The sequence below is a fragment of the Mustela nigripes genome, chromosome 9, assembly GCF_022355385.1.
Source record: "Mustela nigripes isolate SB6536 chromosome 9, MUSNIG.SB6536, whole genome shotgun sequence".
NCBI classification, from domain to species: domain Eukaryota; kingdom Metazoa; phylum Chordata; class Mammalia; order Carnivora; family Mustelidae; genus Mustela; species Mustela nigripes.
The window spans coordinates 87,192,390-87,209,630 of NC_081565.1; the positions used below are offsets into that span (position 1 = coordinate 87,192,390).

At 41.2% G+C, this 17,241-nt stretch overlaps 1 protein-coding gene across 2 annotated transcripts in view; it reads left to right on the forward strand.

The window, feature by feature from the left end:
* Positions 1 to 243: 243 nt before the first annotated feature.
* Positions 244 to 17,241, forward strand: part of CENPP (centromere protein P) — a 227,667-nt gene continuing 210,669 nt past the window's right edge. Inside the window, exons 1-3 of one of the 2 annotated variants that reach the window (XM_059412031.1) lie at positions 244 to 649; positions 10,325 to 10,506; positions 12,879 to 12,967. In XM_059412031.1, the coding sequence (XP_059268014.1) occupies positions 366 to 649; positions 10,325 to 10,506; positions 12,879 to 12,967 (555 nt within the window). In that variant the 5' untranslated portion in view covers positions 244 to 365. The remainder of the gene's footprint in view (positions 650 to 10,324; positions 10,507 to 12,878; positions 12,968 to 17,241) is intronic. The other variant, XM_059412032.1, reaches the window with a different exon arrangement.

The following is a 17,241-nucleotide window of genomic DNA, read 5'->3' on the forward strand; positions in this document are numbered from 1 at the left end:
CTTCATTTCGTTTGCGGTCGTCTGGAGTACCGCGATGCCTCGGTCCTCCTTCCCTCAGTGTCTGCAAAGGATTCCAAACCGAAACTCCCTAATTCATACTAAAGACGATCAGAGTCTCGGGTTTTTTGATTCCTGGACTAGGGTGGCGGAAGTGACAGAGCGGACGAAAAATACAGAGGCTCCTGGTCACGTGGTCCCAGGACCCCAGTCACGTGGTCCAGGAATCGCCTCTCCAGTGACGTATTCGGTCGGGTGGCTCCAAGGTTCACTGGAGGGGGGTGGGCTGCCGCGCCCTTGGGCTTCGAGTTGGAGCCAGCCAACTCTCTCGGAGTGCAGGGACCCTTAGGGCCCTGCTGAAGTAAAGAATGCAGCGACTGCCACGAGCCCGGATACTGCGCGCGGGCGCGGGTGGCACGCGGGGTGGGTCCCGCTCGCCCGTCTTCCCCTTTGAGCATCCGGATGGTCTGCGCCGGCAGCGCGGGAGGCTTGAAGTGCGGGGCGTGGCGCGCGCAGCTGTTACTGCCGCTTGTCAGTGCCGGGCCATGGACGCCCTGCAGGCCGAGGTCCGCGCCTTGGAGGCTGAGATCGCGGCCCTGCGGCGGGCGTGCGAGGAGCCGCGGACGGCGGGGGAAGACCACGGGCGAGCTCCGTACGTGCCCGCAGGCCCTGGGGACGGGGGAAGGGCTCCGCCGGCCGCGCACCCCCCGCCGTCTCCCGGACGCCGAGGGCTCCGCTGTCCACGCCCGACTCCGCCTCAGCCGAGCGTCGGGCTGGTGGAGGAGGACGGAGGGCTTGGGCTCGTCTCCTTCGCAGGCTCCCGGGCGGGCGGCGGTGCGGCTTCCTGGCGTGCGTCACTGCGGGCACCTGAGCGGGCAGCTGGCCCTGAGAGTGGGGCTCCCTTTGAGAAGTAACTGAGGACGGAAGCGTGCGGGAGACGCTGGGAGCGCTGCGCGGGCGTGGCGGGGCGTCCGCGGGTGTGGGGGACCCAGAGGTGTGTGAGGACGCCGGCGTCCGCGGGTGTGGGGGACCCAGAGGTGTGTGAGGACGTCCGCGGGTGTGGGGGACCCAGAGGTGTGTGAGGACGCCGGCGGGTGTGGGGGACCCAGAGGTGTGTGAGGACGTCCGCGGGTGTGGGGGACCCAGAGGTGTGTGAGGACTCCGCGGGTGCCGGATGCCCGCACGTGTGTGGGGGGCCTCCTGAGGGTTGGGCGGACGCCGGCGGTGCAGAGGAGCGGGGGCGGGCTGCCGCTGCACCCCAGCCTACGAGATACAGCCGCCTTTATGAGCACTCTTCATGCCTAGGACAGCCCTGAGGAAGGTGTCCTCGTTCGCCCTGTTTTAGAGTTAAGAAAACCGAGGCTCGCGGAAGCGATATTGCTTGCCCACCATCTCGGGGGTGGGGGTGGTTGGTTAGATACGAGCGGGTGTGCAGCCCAAGATCCTCACTGGGAAGCCCAGGCCCCTTTGCTTAACTGAAGATGGAGGAGAGGAAGGATCTGTGACGGTCAGTCAAGCTGCTTAAAAGAAGAAACGATCTTCGTTTTCTCGGTCGAGACTGATTGGACACGGGTGCAGAGAGAAAGCGAGCCTCCTGCGCTGGCTGGACCCGAGTCGGTAGAAGAGGGGGGCGGAGTTCAGCAGGAAATGCTCACGGGCACGCTGGGTGGGATCGTGGCAGTGTGAGAAGCGGTAACTGGTGAGAAGGGGAGAGAAGTGGGTGACCGGGGAACACCTGTGTTCCTCCACAAGTGACGTCAGTGAACTGAAACGCGAGCTGCTCCAGGCTGCTCCCCAGGTCAGCAGCATTAGCATTCCTTGGGAGTTACATGGAAATACAGATCCTGGATCCATCCCCCCTCCTGAGTCAGAATATGCATTTTAACGAGACATCCCCCCCCACCCCACACAAGCATATTTGAAAGTTTGAGAAGCGCCTAGTAATACTGTGCAGAGTAGTGATTTCTTCACTGGCCACAAGATGTCGTTGTTAGCCCAGGATAGCCCCCTAGTGTGTCGACCATTCCTGTAATCGTGTCTCAATGATCCAGTTGGGAAAGTTGAAGAATCCAGATTGTGGAAGGCATTACATGTTGGTCCAGGGTATTTGGGTTTAACATCCAATTACTTTTTACTGGGGTGGAGAAGGAAGACCAAGCTGTGTGTGTGTTAAAATGTAACAAAATTTGTCTTTTAACTTTTTGTTTAACCTACAGATGAGTAGTATTACATACACGGATAATGTTGAGAGACTGTCACCACCACCCATCTCCCTTACTCTTTTCATCTTGTAAGACTGAAACTTTAGAACTTGTCATTCCCCACTCCCTTAGTCCTTGGCAATCATTGTTCTGCTTCCTGTCTCTGAGTTTGCGGTCTCTAGGTACTGCATATAAATGGACTCATACATATTTGTTTTTTTGTGACTGGTTTATTTCACTTACCATAATACCCTCAAGGTTTGTCCATATGGTAGCATAATGCAGAATTTCCTTTTTTCTTCAGGCCAGATAATATTCCTTTGTATGAATATACCACATTTTATTTACCTTTCATCTGTCAGTGGCTGTTTGGGTTACTTCCATATTTTCGCTATTGTCAATGATGCTCGTATCAACATATGTGTGTAAATCTCTCTTTTGAGACCCAGCTTTCTGTTCTATTGGATATGGGGGGGGTGGCACGAATTCCTGTCTCTTCAAAGGTCTTCTAGCTGGACTAAGAATCAAATAGAAGACAGAAAAACAGGAGAAATTAAAATTTAATAGGCATACATTTAAGGAATCCACATAGGTATGAACAGACTAGCAAAATGAGGTACGTATGTCATTCTGGATGAAGGAAAATGGGCTTGGGGTCTGGGACTTCAGAGGAAAGGAATGCATTTCACAGGGCAGTAAAAAGAGCAGATGTTTAGTGATTAGATGTTTGCCGTACCATACAGATGGGTGGCTCAGATAAAATTTATCTGTTAATAACTCTTATTCTGGAGAAGACCCTCATTTTAAGTTGTTCTCTGTGGTTAAAGGAGCACAAAATTTTCTCTTGATCCTGGAGGGTCTCAAGTGCCTTTAGCACAAAATAATCGATATGCCAAAGTGGTACAGTTTGGGAGAGGTCTGTTTTGACCCCTGCAGATGTATACCAAGAAGTGGAATTGCTGGAATCTGTTTTTGATTTGTTGAGGAACTCCCACCTCTATACTGTTTTCCACAGTGACTGTACCATTTTACATTCACGCCAACTGCAGGAGGGTTCCAATTTTTCTACATCCTCAGCAATATTGTTTTTTTTTTCCTTTTTTTTTTTTTTTTTGTTAGTAGCCATTCTGATAGGTGTGAGGTCAGTTCCCTAATGATTAGTGATATTGATCATCTTTTTATGTATTTATTCGCCATCTTTTTGGGCCAGTCTCAGCCTGTCTGTGGTAATGCTATTGAATAGAATTGCCTGGAACCAGTGAGCTTCCCAGAGACCTTTCACTTTTCCAAACCTATGTTATGATTGGACTGAACCTTGTGGTTCTTATGGTTGCAAGACGTTCTTCAACAAGAACCTTTAGAAAGCTTTGAAGAAAAAAGTAGTTTATTATTTACGAGCCCTGGAGTACAAGACATCTCCTGGGGTCCACACTATCAGGTCATTAGTGCAGAGAGGGAGACGGAATGAGAGAATAGGACTAGGTTCTGCTTTTATTGGTGTTGAGGGTGAGGGTCTAGAGTTTCCAGGGTTCGGTCTTCATTGGTAAACTTAAAATGTAAGAATAAGAATATAAACACAGGAAGAGAAAAAAACAAGTGGCCCAAATGGTCAGTTAGTGGAATTAACTAAGATCTCTAAAGCAAAAGGATTCTCAGTGTGGGAACGCAGCCTAGCTCTTTAGTCCTGTCGCTGGCAGTGTGTTTATTAGAAATAGTTTTCTTCAAAGGGGATGAAGCAGATGCCTCTGCATTCAAAGCTTAAGTCAGGCACTTGCTTTAGGATAAGAAAAGCCAACTGTTAGGTCTTATGTTGTAGTCAGTCTTCTATCCTCTTTGGAGAAATGTCTGTTTAAGTCCTTTGGCCATTTTTGAACAGGTTGTTTGGCTTCTGTTGCTTTAGGGGTACTTACAGATGTGGAAATTAAACTTTTATCATACATGATTAGCAAATATCTTTTCTCATTCTATGGGTTGCCTTTTTATTCTCTTGTTAGTGTCTTACGTTGTATAGTTCTTTATTTTTTTATTTTTATTTTTTTTTAAAGATTCTATCCATTTACCTGACAGAGATCACAAGTAGGCAGAGAGGCAGGCAGAGGGACAGAGGCAGGCAGAGGAAAAGGGGGAGCAGGAACCCTGCCAATCAGAAAGCCTAACGTGGGGCTCGATTCCAGGACCCCGGGATCATGACCCGAGCCAAGGCAGAGGCTTTAATACTTAGCCACCCAGGCGCCCCATAATTCTTTAAAATGTTCATGAAATCCAGTTTGTCTATTTTTTTCTTTTGTTATCTGTGCTTTTGCTGCTATGTCCAAGAAATCATTGCCCTAGCCAGTGTTATAAAGCTTTTATGCAATGTTTTCTTAAGAGTTTTGTTTTAGGTCTTACGTTTAGATGTTTGATCCAATATGAGTAATTTTTGTATGTGCTGTTAGGGAAGGTTCCAACTTCATTCTTTTGCATGTAGATAGTTTTTCCAGCACCATTTGAATCGTATTGGCAAGCTTGTCAAAAAATCGTGTGATCACACACGTGAGGGTTCATTTCTAGGTTCTCTTATTCCATTTCATTCATCTATCTGTTGTCTTTATGCAGATACTACAGTGTTTTGATGACTATACCTTTCAGTTTTGAAATCAGGAGGTGTGAGTCCTCCAACTTTGTTCTTTATCAAGATTATTTTGGCTATTTCAGATCCCTTGAGATTCTGCATGAATCTTAGGATGGGTTTTTCTATTCCTGCAAAAAACCTCATTGGAATTTTGGTGGAGATTGCATTGAATCTGTAGATTGCATGGGAATAATATCGACATTTTAATAATATTATTTTCTAATCCATTAACATGAGCTGTGTTTCTGTTTATATCAAATTTAATTTTTTTTCAGCGATGTTTTATGGTTTTTATTGTACAACTCTTTCACCTTCCTAAGGTAAATTCCTTCCTAAGGTTAATTCCTAAGTATTAATAGTTTTTGATGCTGTTGTAAATGGAATTGTTTTTGTAATCTGCCTTTCAGATTGTTCATTGTTGGTTTATAGTGATTCATCTGAGTTTTGTGTGGTGATTTCGTATCCTGATACCTTGCTGAGTTCATTTAACACTTGTTTTTGTGGAATCTTTGAGGTTGTGTACACATAAGATTATACCATCTGTAAACACAGATAATTTTACTTCCTTTCCAATTTGGATGTCTTTTATTTCTATTTCTTGCCTAATTGCTCTACTGAGAATTTCTAGAACCATGTTTCATTGGTGAAAGTGGACATCCTTATCTTTTTTCATACATGGCTTTTATTATGTTGGGATAATTTTCTTCTATTTCTAGTTTTTTAAAATATGTTATCATTAAAGTGTGTTAAATTTTGTCAAATGCTTTTTCTGCATTTTCCCTTCTTTCTGTTAATGTGGTATATTACATTGATCCATTGTTCTATTTTGAACCATCCTTATATTCCAGAAATAAATCCCCCTTGGTCATGATGTGTAATCCCTTTAATATGCTTATTTTTATTTACTACTAATTTGCTGAGAGTTTTTACATTAATACTGAGAAATAATACTGGTCTGTAGGAAGCTGTGCTGGCCTGATAAATGAATTACAAGGTGTTCTCTTTTAAACTTTTTGGAGAAGTTTGGAAAGGATCAGTTAATTTTTATTTAAATGTTTGATAGAATTCACTCGTAGTTATCAGATTCAGGGCATTTTCTTTGTTAGAGATGCTTTTATTATGGATTCAATCATACTAGTTATAAGTCTATTCAAATTTCTTATTTCTTTGTGATTTAATCTTCATAGGTTTTTTGTTCCTAGGAATTGAGCCATTCCAGATAGGTTATCCAGTGTATTGGCATACTGCTATTTGTAATACTCGCATAGCCCTTTTTATTTTTGTAGAATTGCTCACGGCGCTACTTTCATTTCTGACTGTAGTAATTTGTGTCCTGTTTTGTTTTTAAGTAAACTCTACACCCAACATGGGGTTTGAATTCATGACCAACATCAAGATCAGGAGTCCCATGCTCTATTGCCTAAGCCAGCTAGGTGCCCCTTATCTGTCTTTTTTAGTCCATCTAGCTAAAGTTTTTGTCAATTTTATTGATCCTTTCAAAGAGTCAACTTTTGGTTTCATTATATTGCCTCTTTCATTTCTCTCTATTCTAATCTTTATTATCTTTTTCTTTTGGCTAGCTTTGGTTTAGTTCATTCTTTTTCTAGTTGTGATATTAGGTTGTTGGTTTGGGATCTTAAATTTTAAGTATGTATAGTTATGAATGCCCCCCTTCGTACATCTTCTGCTGCATCCCTTGAATTCTGGCATATTGTATTTTCATTTTTGTCTTTTAAGTATTTGCTCATTTCCCCTGCAGTTTCTTCTTGAGTCTATTCTTTAAAAATGTGTTAATTTCCGCAGTTTTGTGAATTTTTCAGTTTTCCCCTCTGTTATTGATATCTAACCTCATTCCACTGTGGTTGGAGAAGATGCTTTGTATGGATGAGTATAGTGAAAATACATAAAGACTTAATTTGTTGCCCAGTATCTGATATGTCCTGGAAAATGTCCCATGTGCACTTATGAAGAATTTATATTTGTCTGTTAGATCTGTGTCTTTTTTTTTTTTTTAAGATTTTATTTATTTTACTTGACAGACAGAGATTACAAGTAGGCAGAGAGAGAGAGGAGGAAGCAGGCACACTGCTGAGCAGAGAGCCAGATGCGGGGCTCAGTCCCAGGACCCTGAGATCATGACCTGAGCCGAAGGCAGAGGCTTTAACCCACTGAGCCACCCAGGCACCCCAGATCTGTGTCTTGTGTAGAATGTTCTGTATATGTCTGTTAGCTCTAATTGGTTTATTGTGTTATTTCTACTACTACTCTTTCCTTATTTATCCTCTGTCTAGTTGTTCTGTACATTATTGTGAGTGGGGTATTGAAGTCTCCAATTATTATTTTGTTTTTTATTGAGGTGTAGTCGACATAGAAAATTAAATTAGTTTCAGGTGTACAACATAATGATTTGGTCTTTGTACATATTACAAAAGGATTATGACACTAAGTTAAATTAACATCCATACACAGAATTACAAGGTCTTCCTGGGTTAGGAACTTTTGAGATTTAGTAGCCTATCAACCTTCAAATGTATAATACATTATTAATTAAAGTTATCATGCTGTACATTATATCCCCGGGCCTTTCTAAGTTTATTACTGGAAGTTTGTGCCCTTTGACCACCTTCACCCATTTTCCCAAACCCGCTCACCCTTGCCCCTGGCAACCATCAATCTACTCTGTATTTCTATGAGCTTAGGGTTTTTAAGATTCTACATAAAAGTGAGATCATATAGTATTTTTCTGTCTAATCTGACCTAATTCATTAAACATAATGCCTTCAAGAACCATCCATGTAGTCACAAATGGCAGGATTTTCTTCTTTTTATGTGACTGTCATTCACTTTTATAATATACACCACATCTTTGTTCATTTATCTGTTGACCGTTAAGTTGTTTCCATGTCTTGGCTATTGTAAATAATTCTGCAGTGAACATAGGATGACTATATCCTACTGAGTTAATGTTTTTGTTTCATTCAGATAAATACCCAGAAGTGGAATTGCTGGTTCTTATGGTATTTCTATTTTTAATTTTTTGAGGAAACTTCATACTGTTTTCTATAGTAGTATGGCAATTTATGTTACTACCAACACTGCAGAAGGATTCCTTTTTCTACACATTCTTGCCAACTGTGTATTTCTTGTGTTTATGGTAATAGCCATTCTGACAGGTATGAGGTAATCCACCTCATGGTTTTGACTTGCATTTCTATGATGGCTAGTGACGTTGAGAATCTTTTGTATGTATCTGTTGGCCAGCTGTATATTTTCTTTGGAAAAATTTCTATTCAGATTTTCTTCCCCCTTCCCTTTTTTTTGGGGGGGGGGGGGAGAGAGTACATGTGGGGGGCGGGGAGAGAGGCAGCTGGAAAAGGGGAGGAGATAATCTTTTTTTTTTTTTTTTAAGATTTATTTATTTGAGAGAGAAAAAGAGAGCACAAGCAGGCAGAGTGACAGGCAGAGGCAGAGGGAGAAGCAGGCTACCCGCTGAACAAGGAGCCTGATTCAGGATTCGATCCCAGGACCCTGGAATCATGACCAGAGCTGAAGGCAGCTACTTAACTGACTGAGCCCCGAGTCATCCCATATCTGCCCATTTTTTTAAACAGATTTTTTTTTCTTTTGCTACTGAATTATATGAATTCTTTATATATTTTGGCTGTTAACCCCTTGGCAGATAACCTGTTTTGCAGATATTTTCTCCCATTTCATAGTAAGCCTTTTCATTTTCCTGATGATTTAATTGGCTGTAGAGAAATTGTTTAGTTTGATGTGGTCCCACTTGTTGATTTTTGCTTTTGTTGCAGTTGCTTTTGATAGCAAATTTAAAAAGTCAGCACCGGGGCGCCTGGGTGGCTCAGTGGGTTAAGCCGCTGCCTTCGGCTCAGGTCATGATCTCAGGGTCCTGGGATCGAGTCCCGCATCAGGCTCTCTGCTCAGTGGGGAGCCTGCTTCCTCCTCTCTCTGTCTGCCTCTCTGCCTACTTGTGATCTCTCTCTGTCAAATAATAAATAAAATCTTTAAAAAAAAAAAAAAAGTCAGCACCAAGACTGGGGAGTTTACTGCCTCTGCTTTCTTCTAGGAGTTTCATAGTTTCAGGTCTTATCTTCAAGTCTTTAGCCCATTGTGAGGTAATTTTTGTGTATTGTGTAAGGTCGTGGTCCAGTTTCATTCTTTTACATTGACTACCCAGTTTTCCCACTTTTGTTTAAGAGACCATTCTTTTGCCATTATATATCCTTGACTGGTCATAAATTAATTGACCATATGTGCATTTGTTTATTTCTAGGTTCTTTGTTCTATTGATTTGTATGTCTGTTTTTATGTCAATACCATAATATTTTGATTACTATAGCCTGTACTATAGTGTGAAATCAGGAAGTATGACGCCTCCAGCATTGTTCTTTCTCAGAATGGTTTTAGTTATTTGGGGTCTTTGTGCTTCCATACACATGTTAGGATTGTCTTTTCTATTTCTATGAAAATGCCATTGGAATTTTGATGGGGAATATGTTGAATTTGTAGATTGCTTTGGGTAGTATGAATGTTTTAACAATATTAGTTTTTCCAATCCATGAACATGTGCCTTCAGTTTCTTTCACCAATGTCTCATAGTTTTCAGGGTACAGATTTTTACTTCCTCGCTTAAATTTATTCCTAGGTATTGTACTCTTTTTTTTTTTTTTTTAAAGATTTTATTTATTTATTTGACAGACAGATCACAAGAAGGCAGGGAGGCAGGCAGAGAGAGAGGAAGGGAAGCAGTCTTCCCTCAGAGCAGAGAGCCCCTTACCTGTTTTAGAAGTTAGAGTTAAGGGTTGTTGGATGGCTCAGTTGATTAAGTGTCTGACTTTTGATTTTGGCTCAGGTCTTGATCTCAGGGTTGTGAGTTCAAATCCCATGTTAAGATCCACACTGGGCATGGAGCCTACTTAGAAAAATAATTTGAGATGTCTTGGGATATCAGACATTCAGTTTGGAATATTTTAAACGTTCCAGGTGAAAAGACATTTTAATGTTGCAAAGTATTCTTATTATAATTTATTTTACAATTGTTTGTAATAGGTAGAAATGTAGTAGTATATTTTCATTAGCTTTGTGTTAATTTGAGATTAAAAATTAGTGTTAGTAGGCATATTGGTTTTGAGAAAAATCAGGCAGTTTTCAAGAGAAAAAAGTAAGAAAGAAAAAAGAAAAAAGTAAGGGCGCCTGGGTGCCTCAGTTGTTAAGCATCTTCCTTAGGCTCCAGTCATGATCTCAGTGTCCTGGGATCGAGCCCTGCATCAGGCTTCCTGCTTGGCGGGAAGCCCCTGCTTCTCCCTCTCCCACTCTTTCTGCTTGTGTTCCCTCCCTCGCTATGTCTCTCTGTCAAATAAATAAATAAAATCTTTACCAAAAGATAAAAATAAAAAAGAAGACAAAATAGGAATAGTTTCAGAAATTTAGTTATTAGATAAAACACTTGTTAGTGATTTCTTCATTGGAGTAATTATTGGTTATATTTGCTTTTTAGAAAATCACTTCGAGAAATGTATCAATCAGATTCTGAGGGATGGGCCTCTTCAAAAGATCTGAGAAGTCATCTTGGAAATTTAGAATCAGAACTTCTTTTTCTAAGCACACTTACTGGCATCAGTATAAGAAATTACTCCATGAAGACAGAGGTCCTAACAAACACTGAGAAGACAGAGAAGAGTAAGTATTAATTTTAATTTTGAAGTGATGTTGAAGCTTATCTTATTATGCATAAGAAATTGGCTGTAATGGCATTGAATTAAAGTTCTATAGGGTAGGGGCACCTGGGCTGCTCATTCCGTTAAGGGTTCAACTCTTGATTTTGCCTCAGGTCATAATCTCAGGCTCGTGGGATCGAACCCTGTGTTGGGCTCCACACTCACTGGATTCTCTCTCTCCCTCTGACCTCTCTCCGTGCTCTCCCATGGGTTTTCTCCCTCTCTCTAAAAATAAATAAATGTTTAAAAAAAAATTGTGTAAGATAACTGTATGACCTTCTATATGACTGTGTGGTTGTGGTAAACTTGTTTTGTCACGTATCTTGAACATCACAGTGTGCATAATACTCTTTAAAAGCTGTCTGAGGTAGATATTAAGGAAGACACAGGCTTTATCATTAAGTATCTTAATACAAGTAATAAGTAAGTGAAAGAACAACAGTACCATTAATTTGTAAATCTTTTTTTTTTTTTTTTTTAATATTCATTTGCGAGAAAGAGAGAGAGAGCACAAGCAGAGGGAGAGGAGGAAGGGTGTCTCCTGAGCTGGGAGCCCAATGTGGGGCTCAAACCCAGGCCCTGGAAATCATGACCTGAGCCGAAGGCAGATACTTAACCTATTTGAGTGACCTAGGCGCCCCTAATTTGTAAATCGTAAGAGTTGTTCACAGTATGCGGTTCAGGGCATGCGGTAACTTATAAAAGGAAGCCAATTCAGCTGTGCATTGGAATTTGGGAACTTTGGACCTGGGTGGTTCAGCTGGTTAGGCACCTGCTTTGGCTCAGGTCATGATCCCGGGGTTCTGGGATTGAGTTCTGTATCGGGCTCCCTGCTCAGCATGGAGTCACCTTCTCCTTCTGCCCCCTCCCTGACTTGTACTCACTCTTTCTCAAATAAATAAATAAAATCTTAAAGAAAAAAAAAAGGACACTTTTAGAATTGCTTCCTGACTTTTCCACTGACATAACTAACCCTCATGAAGGGAAGATAGTGAGTTGATCCTCAGAGGGTCTTTGGTAGCTCGCCTCAGTGAAAGTCTGAAATATAAAGAGAAGTGGGTTACAGGAATTTAGACATTTCAGATACTTGAAGAGGTGGAACACAGAGAGGACGGGAGAGTGAGTTTAGGCCAGGGGCCAGTCTTGCTAGTGCAGAAATCTTCATCTTCCCACTTTGAGTCTTCCTAAGTTGACCTCCTCTGCAGAGGTACTTGTGCTGCCTATTCAGGATGTGCTTTTTTTTTTTTTTTTTTTTTTTGAAGATTTTATTTATTTGAGAGAGAGCATGAGCAGAGGGAGAGAGAGAAGCAGATTCCCTGATGAGCAGGGAGCCCCTTGTGGATAGGCCTTGATCTCATGACTCTGAGGTCATGACCTGAGCCATGGGCAGATGCTTAACCAATTGAGCCACCCAAGTGCCCCTCAGAATGCTTTTGAGTAGGCTTAATACTGAGCTTCCCCAATGGTTGGCTTAGGTTTTAATTTTTCTGGGTCTGCCAGATTAGTTCCTTTCTCGTAGTATCTAGCTCATCCATCTGATTTCCAGTTTCCAAACTTGTTACTCTCCTTTTTCTTCTTTATTCTTGTAGAGTTGTGCTCTTCTAAAAATATCTTTGTTAGCAAAGTCAAAATAGTGGTTATCTCTTGGGTGGGTAGTATATAGACTCCAGAAGGGCATGAGAGAGCTTTATGGTTTATTTAAAAATTTCTTTATCTTTATCTCAGTTGTAGTTACATGGAAAATACATGTTAAAAAATACTGAGTTGCATTGAAGTATAAAATTTTGAAAGATAACAAGTAAATAGGTGGATTCCATTTAGTGTTTTTAAGTAGAATCAGATAATGTTGAAAAAAAACTCCATCTAACAGTTATAATTCAAACTTGTGTAGGGTAGCATGTTTCTTTTTTTCTTTCTTTTTTTGGAGCGAGAACTGAAATGGGGAAAGGTGCAAAGCGAGAGGGAGAGAGAATCTTAAGCAGATTCCATGCTCAGGGCAGAGCCCAATGCAGGACTTGATCTACAACCCTTAGATCATGACCTGATCTGAAATCAAGAGTTGTATGTTTAACCAACTGAACCACATGGGTGCTCCTATACTAGCATGTCTTACTATAATCTTTAGTGTAATTGAGAATTAGAAAGTACAAGTTACCTTTAATCCAACTTTGCCAAGGCAAATCAACTTGGTGCACATTCTTTGAGATATTTGCAATGTAAACACTAACATAAACTCTCTGCCATGTACTCACATGTATTAGAAATATTCACAAAAAATTAATAGGCATTTGAAGGAAACTATTTGCAATAAAACATTTTTTTTCTGATTTATAGGTATAACGAAAGTTCTACAGAGACACAGATTATCAGGAAATTGCCAAATGATTACATTTCAACTTGAATTTCAGATTCTGGAAATCCAGGTAAATGGAGTCTGTTGTAGTAATAGAGATTCTGTTGTGATTAAGCGTTTCCCATACCCCAGCCTTCAGTAGTGGCTGAGCTGAGGAGGGATTCGTGAACCAGAGCCCTCTTGTAGTACATACGCTTGTACAAAGTGATACCATTTTTGTAGTATAACCACTCTGGCAACTGCATATGAGAGGATCATTGCTGAAGGTCTAGGTGCTCTATTGGAAGGCAGATAGCAAGTTCCTCCTTGTTTCTCAGAGCAGGCCCCAAGGTCATGGGAACAGTCCTGGATACCCTCATATGCCAGCCATGTATTATTTATTAGTTATCTGCTGATGCTTAACAAATTTTCCCAAAATTTAATGCTTTCGAATAAGAAAATGTTTATCTCACCCATTTTCTGTGGATCAGAGATTTGAGAGCAGCTGATTTGCATGTTCTTGCTCAGGGCCTTTCATGAAGTTCTGGTCATTTGGAACCGCAGCCACCTGAAGACTGTTCGGGGTGGCAGCTTAGACTCCAAAGTGGTTTGTGGTTACTCAACAGATTACACTGGACAGCTAAGACACAATGCAGGAGCAAGACACTTCTGGCTAAGACTTTGCATAAAATCAGGAAGCAGAATGATAATGTGCAGCATATGGCCAGGGTTGGGCAGAACAAGGTCAGAAACGTTCAAGAAGAGTGAGATCCAGGCATAATTTCAAGAATTGACTTGGCCTAGGCAAACAGATAGCAGAAAACAGTTCAACCAGTTTGTTTTGTGAACTTGGCCTATGAGGAGTATGTGTAAAGGAAACTCACAGGGAAGGGAGGGCAGACTATCTTGGCTTCAACTTATCAGATAACCAAAGCAGATGTGATCAGTTGTCATAACCCAAGTCCTCTGGACAACAAGCTTGCTTATATTCATAGTCATGTACCAGAATTCCTGGTTCTAGTCCTCAGCCACAAAAACAGCCGTAAGTTCTCCCGTTTTGTATGGAACAAGGATTGATGTCAGATAGTCAGGACCCTGCCTCCTTAAGGTGTTAGATAGCCACCCCAACTAGTCAAGAGTGCCTGCTTCCAAGTATCTGGGCTAGACGTTTTGCTTCTTGAGAACTCTTTGCAGTCCATATCCATGGTTGCTGCCACTGGCCCTGGCAGACTGGGAAAGGGCTTTGGGGTGTCTGGGCCCCTCATCTGATGACAGAGCTCCCAGCTTGCTCCCACCTCAGAGCATTCTCCCTTCAACACTACCGAGGTGATTAAGAGCATTCAGAGTGTATCCTTGCCAAGGCTAGTCGAGCAGGAGGTGACACGGGGCATGGATGATGAGTGCCCTTAGGGGAAGTAAACATTTCCAGGTTATCACCAGGCCTGTGCAGGGTCTGTGCAGGGTCACCAAGGTGAAATTATTGTTCTGCATGACCTCAGAGATCATCTGCTGAAGACTGAAAAAGAATGTGGATACAAATGGATTGGTCTCATTTGGGATAGTCTGTGTCAGGACCCGTGCTTCTCTTTTGGATAGCCCAGGAGCTCCTGGATGTTGTCTCATCGCAAAAGGTTGCATAGGCATACCAACTGAATTTTTTCTCTTTGCAGCTAATATGATCTTAAATTCAGAGTGGTGATACACCACATACTTACCTGCTTCTTGGCCTCCATTAATAGGCCAGGCCTATAGTCCATATCAGGTTGATGGAGTCATAGGCCCAAAGTCCATCTCCGTGTGTGAGGACATTTGTACTGGCAGTGTATACATTGCCCCAGAAACTGCTGAGGCGCATCCTAGTAGCCTTGGGGTTGTATAGGCTATTTCTGCTATTAGTCTTTGTCTTTTACACAGTCATTGCAGCAGTTATCTGGAGAGTACTAGACGATTGGCAAAGCTAGGTTCGTCCTTTTTTGGAGGCTTAACCATAAGTCCAACTGAAAAGAGGCTAGTCCTCTGAAGTTGACCTGAACCAACTGCTCATTGGAGCTGTACATTCCACAATGGGTTGTCCCCAAAGATTGATTAGCTTGTTCATTAGGGGGACTATGGTCTAAGAAATAAAATAGACTGCAGTTGTATTTTTAAAAAAATATTTTATTTATTTATTTGAGAGAGAGACAGTGAGAGAGAGCATGAGCGAGGAGAAGCAGACACCCCATGGAGCTGGGAGCCTGATGTGGGATTTGATCCTGGGACTCCAGGATCATGACCTGAGCTGAAGGCAGTCGCTTAACCAACTGAGCCACCCAAGCGCCCTAGACTGCAGTTTTGTAACTTCATTTTAAGTTGTGTATTTTGGTCACTTAAGCCTCTGAAGGAAACGGTTGTCTGATCCCATTATGAATCAGATCAAGGATAACATCACAGTTTGGGGATATATTTTATCTCTGAAGAATGGCTACAGCCTCACCCAAAGCATTCTGTGCTTGAACTGACACTGGGAAACTCCCATAGGACTTGCTGGTCCTATGTGGCTGTGTGAGGCAGTACAGACAAGACTGGAGCCATGTGGGCCTTGCTGCAGTGAACATGTTCCCTGCCTTCCACTGGGCAGTGGTGGCACCAGTCCATAGCTAATGTTGTTATTAATAATATATTGAGCTTAACATTATGATCCCATACCACCAAAGCATGATTGTAAATTTTGTAACCATTTCGTAATGGCTTAAAGTGTACTATTATCTCACATGCTGAATAAATTAGAATTAGTTGAGCTACTTATGACAGAAAACTTAAAGGCAGATCAAAGTACTAGAAGTTTCTCTATTGCTTAAACAAATTTTTTTTTTTAATTTTTTGGTTTTTCTTTTCTTTTTCTTTAAACCAAATTGTAAGGTAAGTTTTCTAGAGCTAGTATGGTGACCTCATGAATATCAGGCTCTGCCATTACCCATGTGACTTCCAAATCATGGTGTGATGATCAATTGAGCACTTCAGGTATTGGGCAGGGGGATGGGCAATCAAGGGCTTAGCTTTTCTAGCTTTCTGGAAGTTGTAACATCCATCATTCACCTACATTCTATTGGCCAATAACGTCCTGCAAAAGAGGCTGGAAATTCAGTCTTCATTATGCATGGCCATGACACCAGTGAATAATTGGTACAAGAAAGAAGTACAAGTGCTGGGAACGACCAGTAGTTCCTGTCTCATGCTTTGGGGGATGCAGGGAAAAAAATCTGATATTCTTTGATAGATGAAGAACACAGTAGCTGTTGAATCTCTAAAGACATGTAAGTTGTTATTGTTCACATTCAATATAATAGGAATCTTTGAACTGCTCAGTTTTACTTAATTTGCTACAGACTTTCCCTGGGTATGTTAACAAACATTTGGTTTTTCTCTGTGCCTTTCCAAATTTCTGATTTTTCTTGAGGACCAGACTAAATAAGATGTTGCAAACAAACAACTCTCAAATAAGGAAGATTTTAGGAATAAGTCATATGTGGGATTCATGGGGTTTCGTGGAGAAGTAGGAAACAAGGGACTATCTATATTTCTTTGTTGTTTGGAATTCAAATACAATGAGCTGATGAGAATTTTTAAAAAGTTATTATTTAATGGTAAATCCTCACATTCTAGGCTTTATTAGTGTAAATATGCCTTTAAACTAGAATCTTAGGAGATGTACATGTAAGTTCTGATAGTACCAGATTGCCTTCTAAAGTGGTTTTACTGTGTTACATGTTGAGCTATATATTTTAGTAATATATATATTATATATATATAAATGTTGAGCATGTAAAATAGTAATAGTTTATAGTTGAGACTAATAGGAAAAAAAGGTGAAGACACAACAAAGCTTCTGTGTTCTTAAATATTTTTTAATGGAATTTCCACTAGAGGGAGATGTTTAACCACTAGAAAATTGAAAAGTAACCTAAATAATAAAACTATCTTGTTTACAAAGAATAGTGTAATAAAATCATAGTAATACAATGTGAGAACCGTAAGTGACCATATAGACTATTAAGCTCATTCCCTTTATTCTAAATACATGAAGGGGGTTTGAATGATTACCCATGTTGTCACAGCTGTTACTCAGAGGTGGTTGGAATATACAGTTCTGTTCTCCAGATTTACTGTCTGTTGTTGTAAGAATGTCAGAATTAACATGTGTCAGTATTCATACTCCATACAGTATAATAAATTAGATCAGTGTCAGTTTGTAGGGAAAATGGCTAAGAATGTTTTTGTAACTACTCTTCCTGAAACCTAGTAAAAACAAAGTGATTCCAGAGTAAGGAAATTTTTTTTTTTTTAAAGATTTTATTTATTTATTTGACAGAGAGAGATTACAAGTAG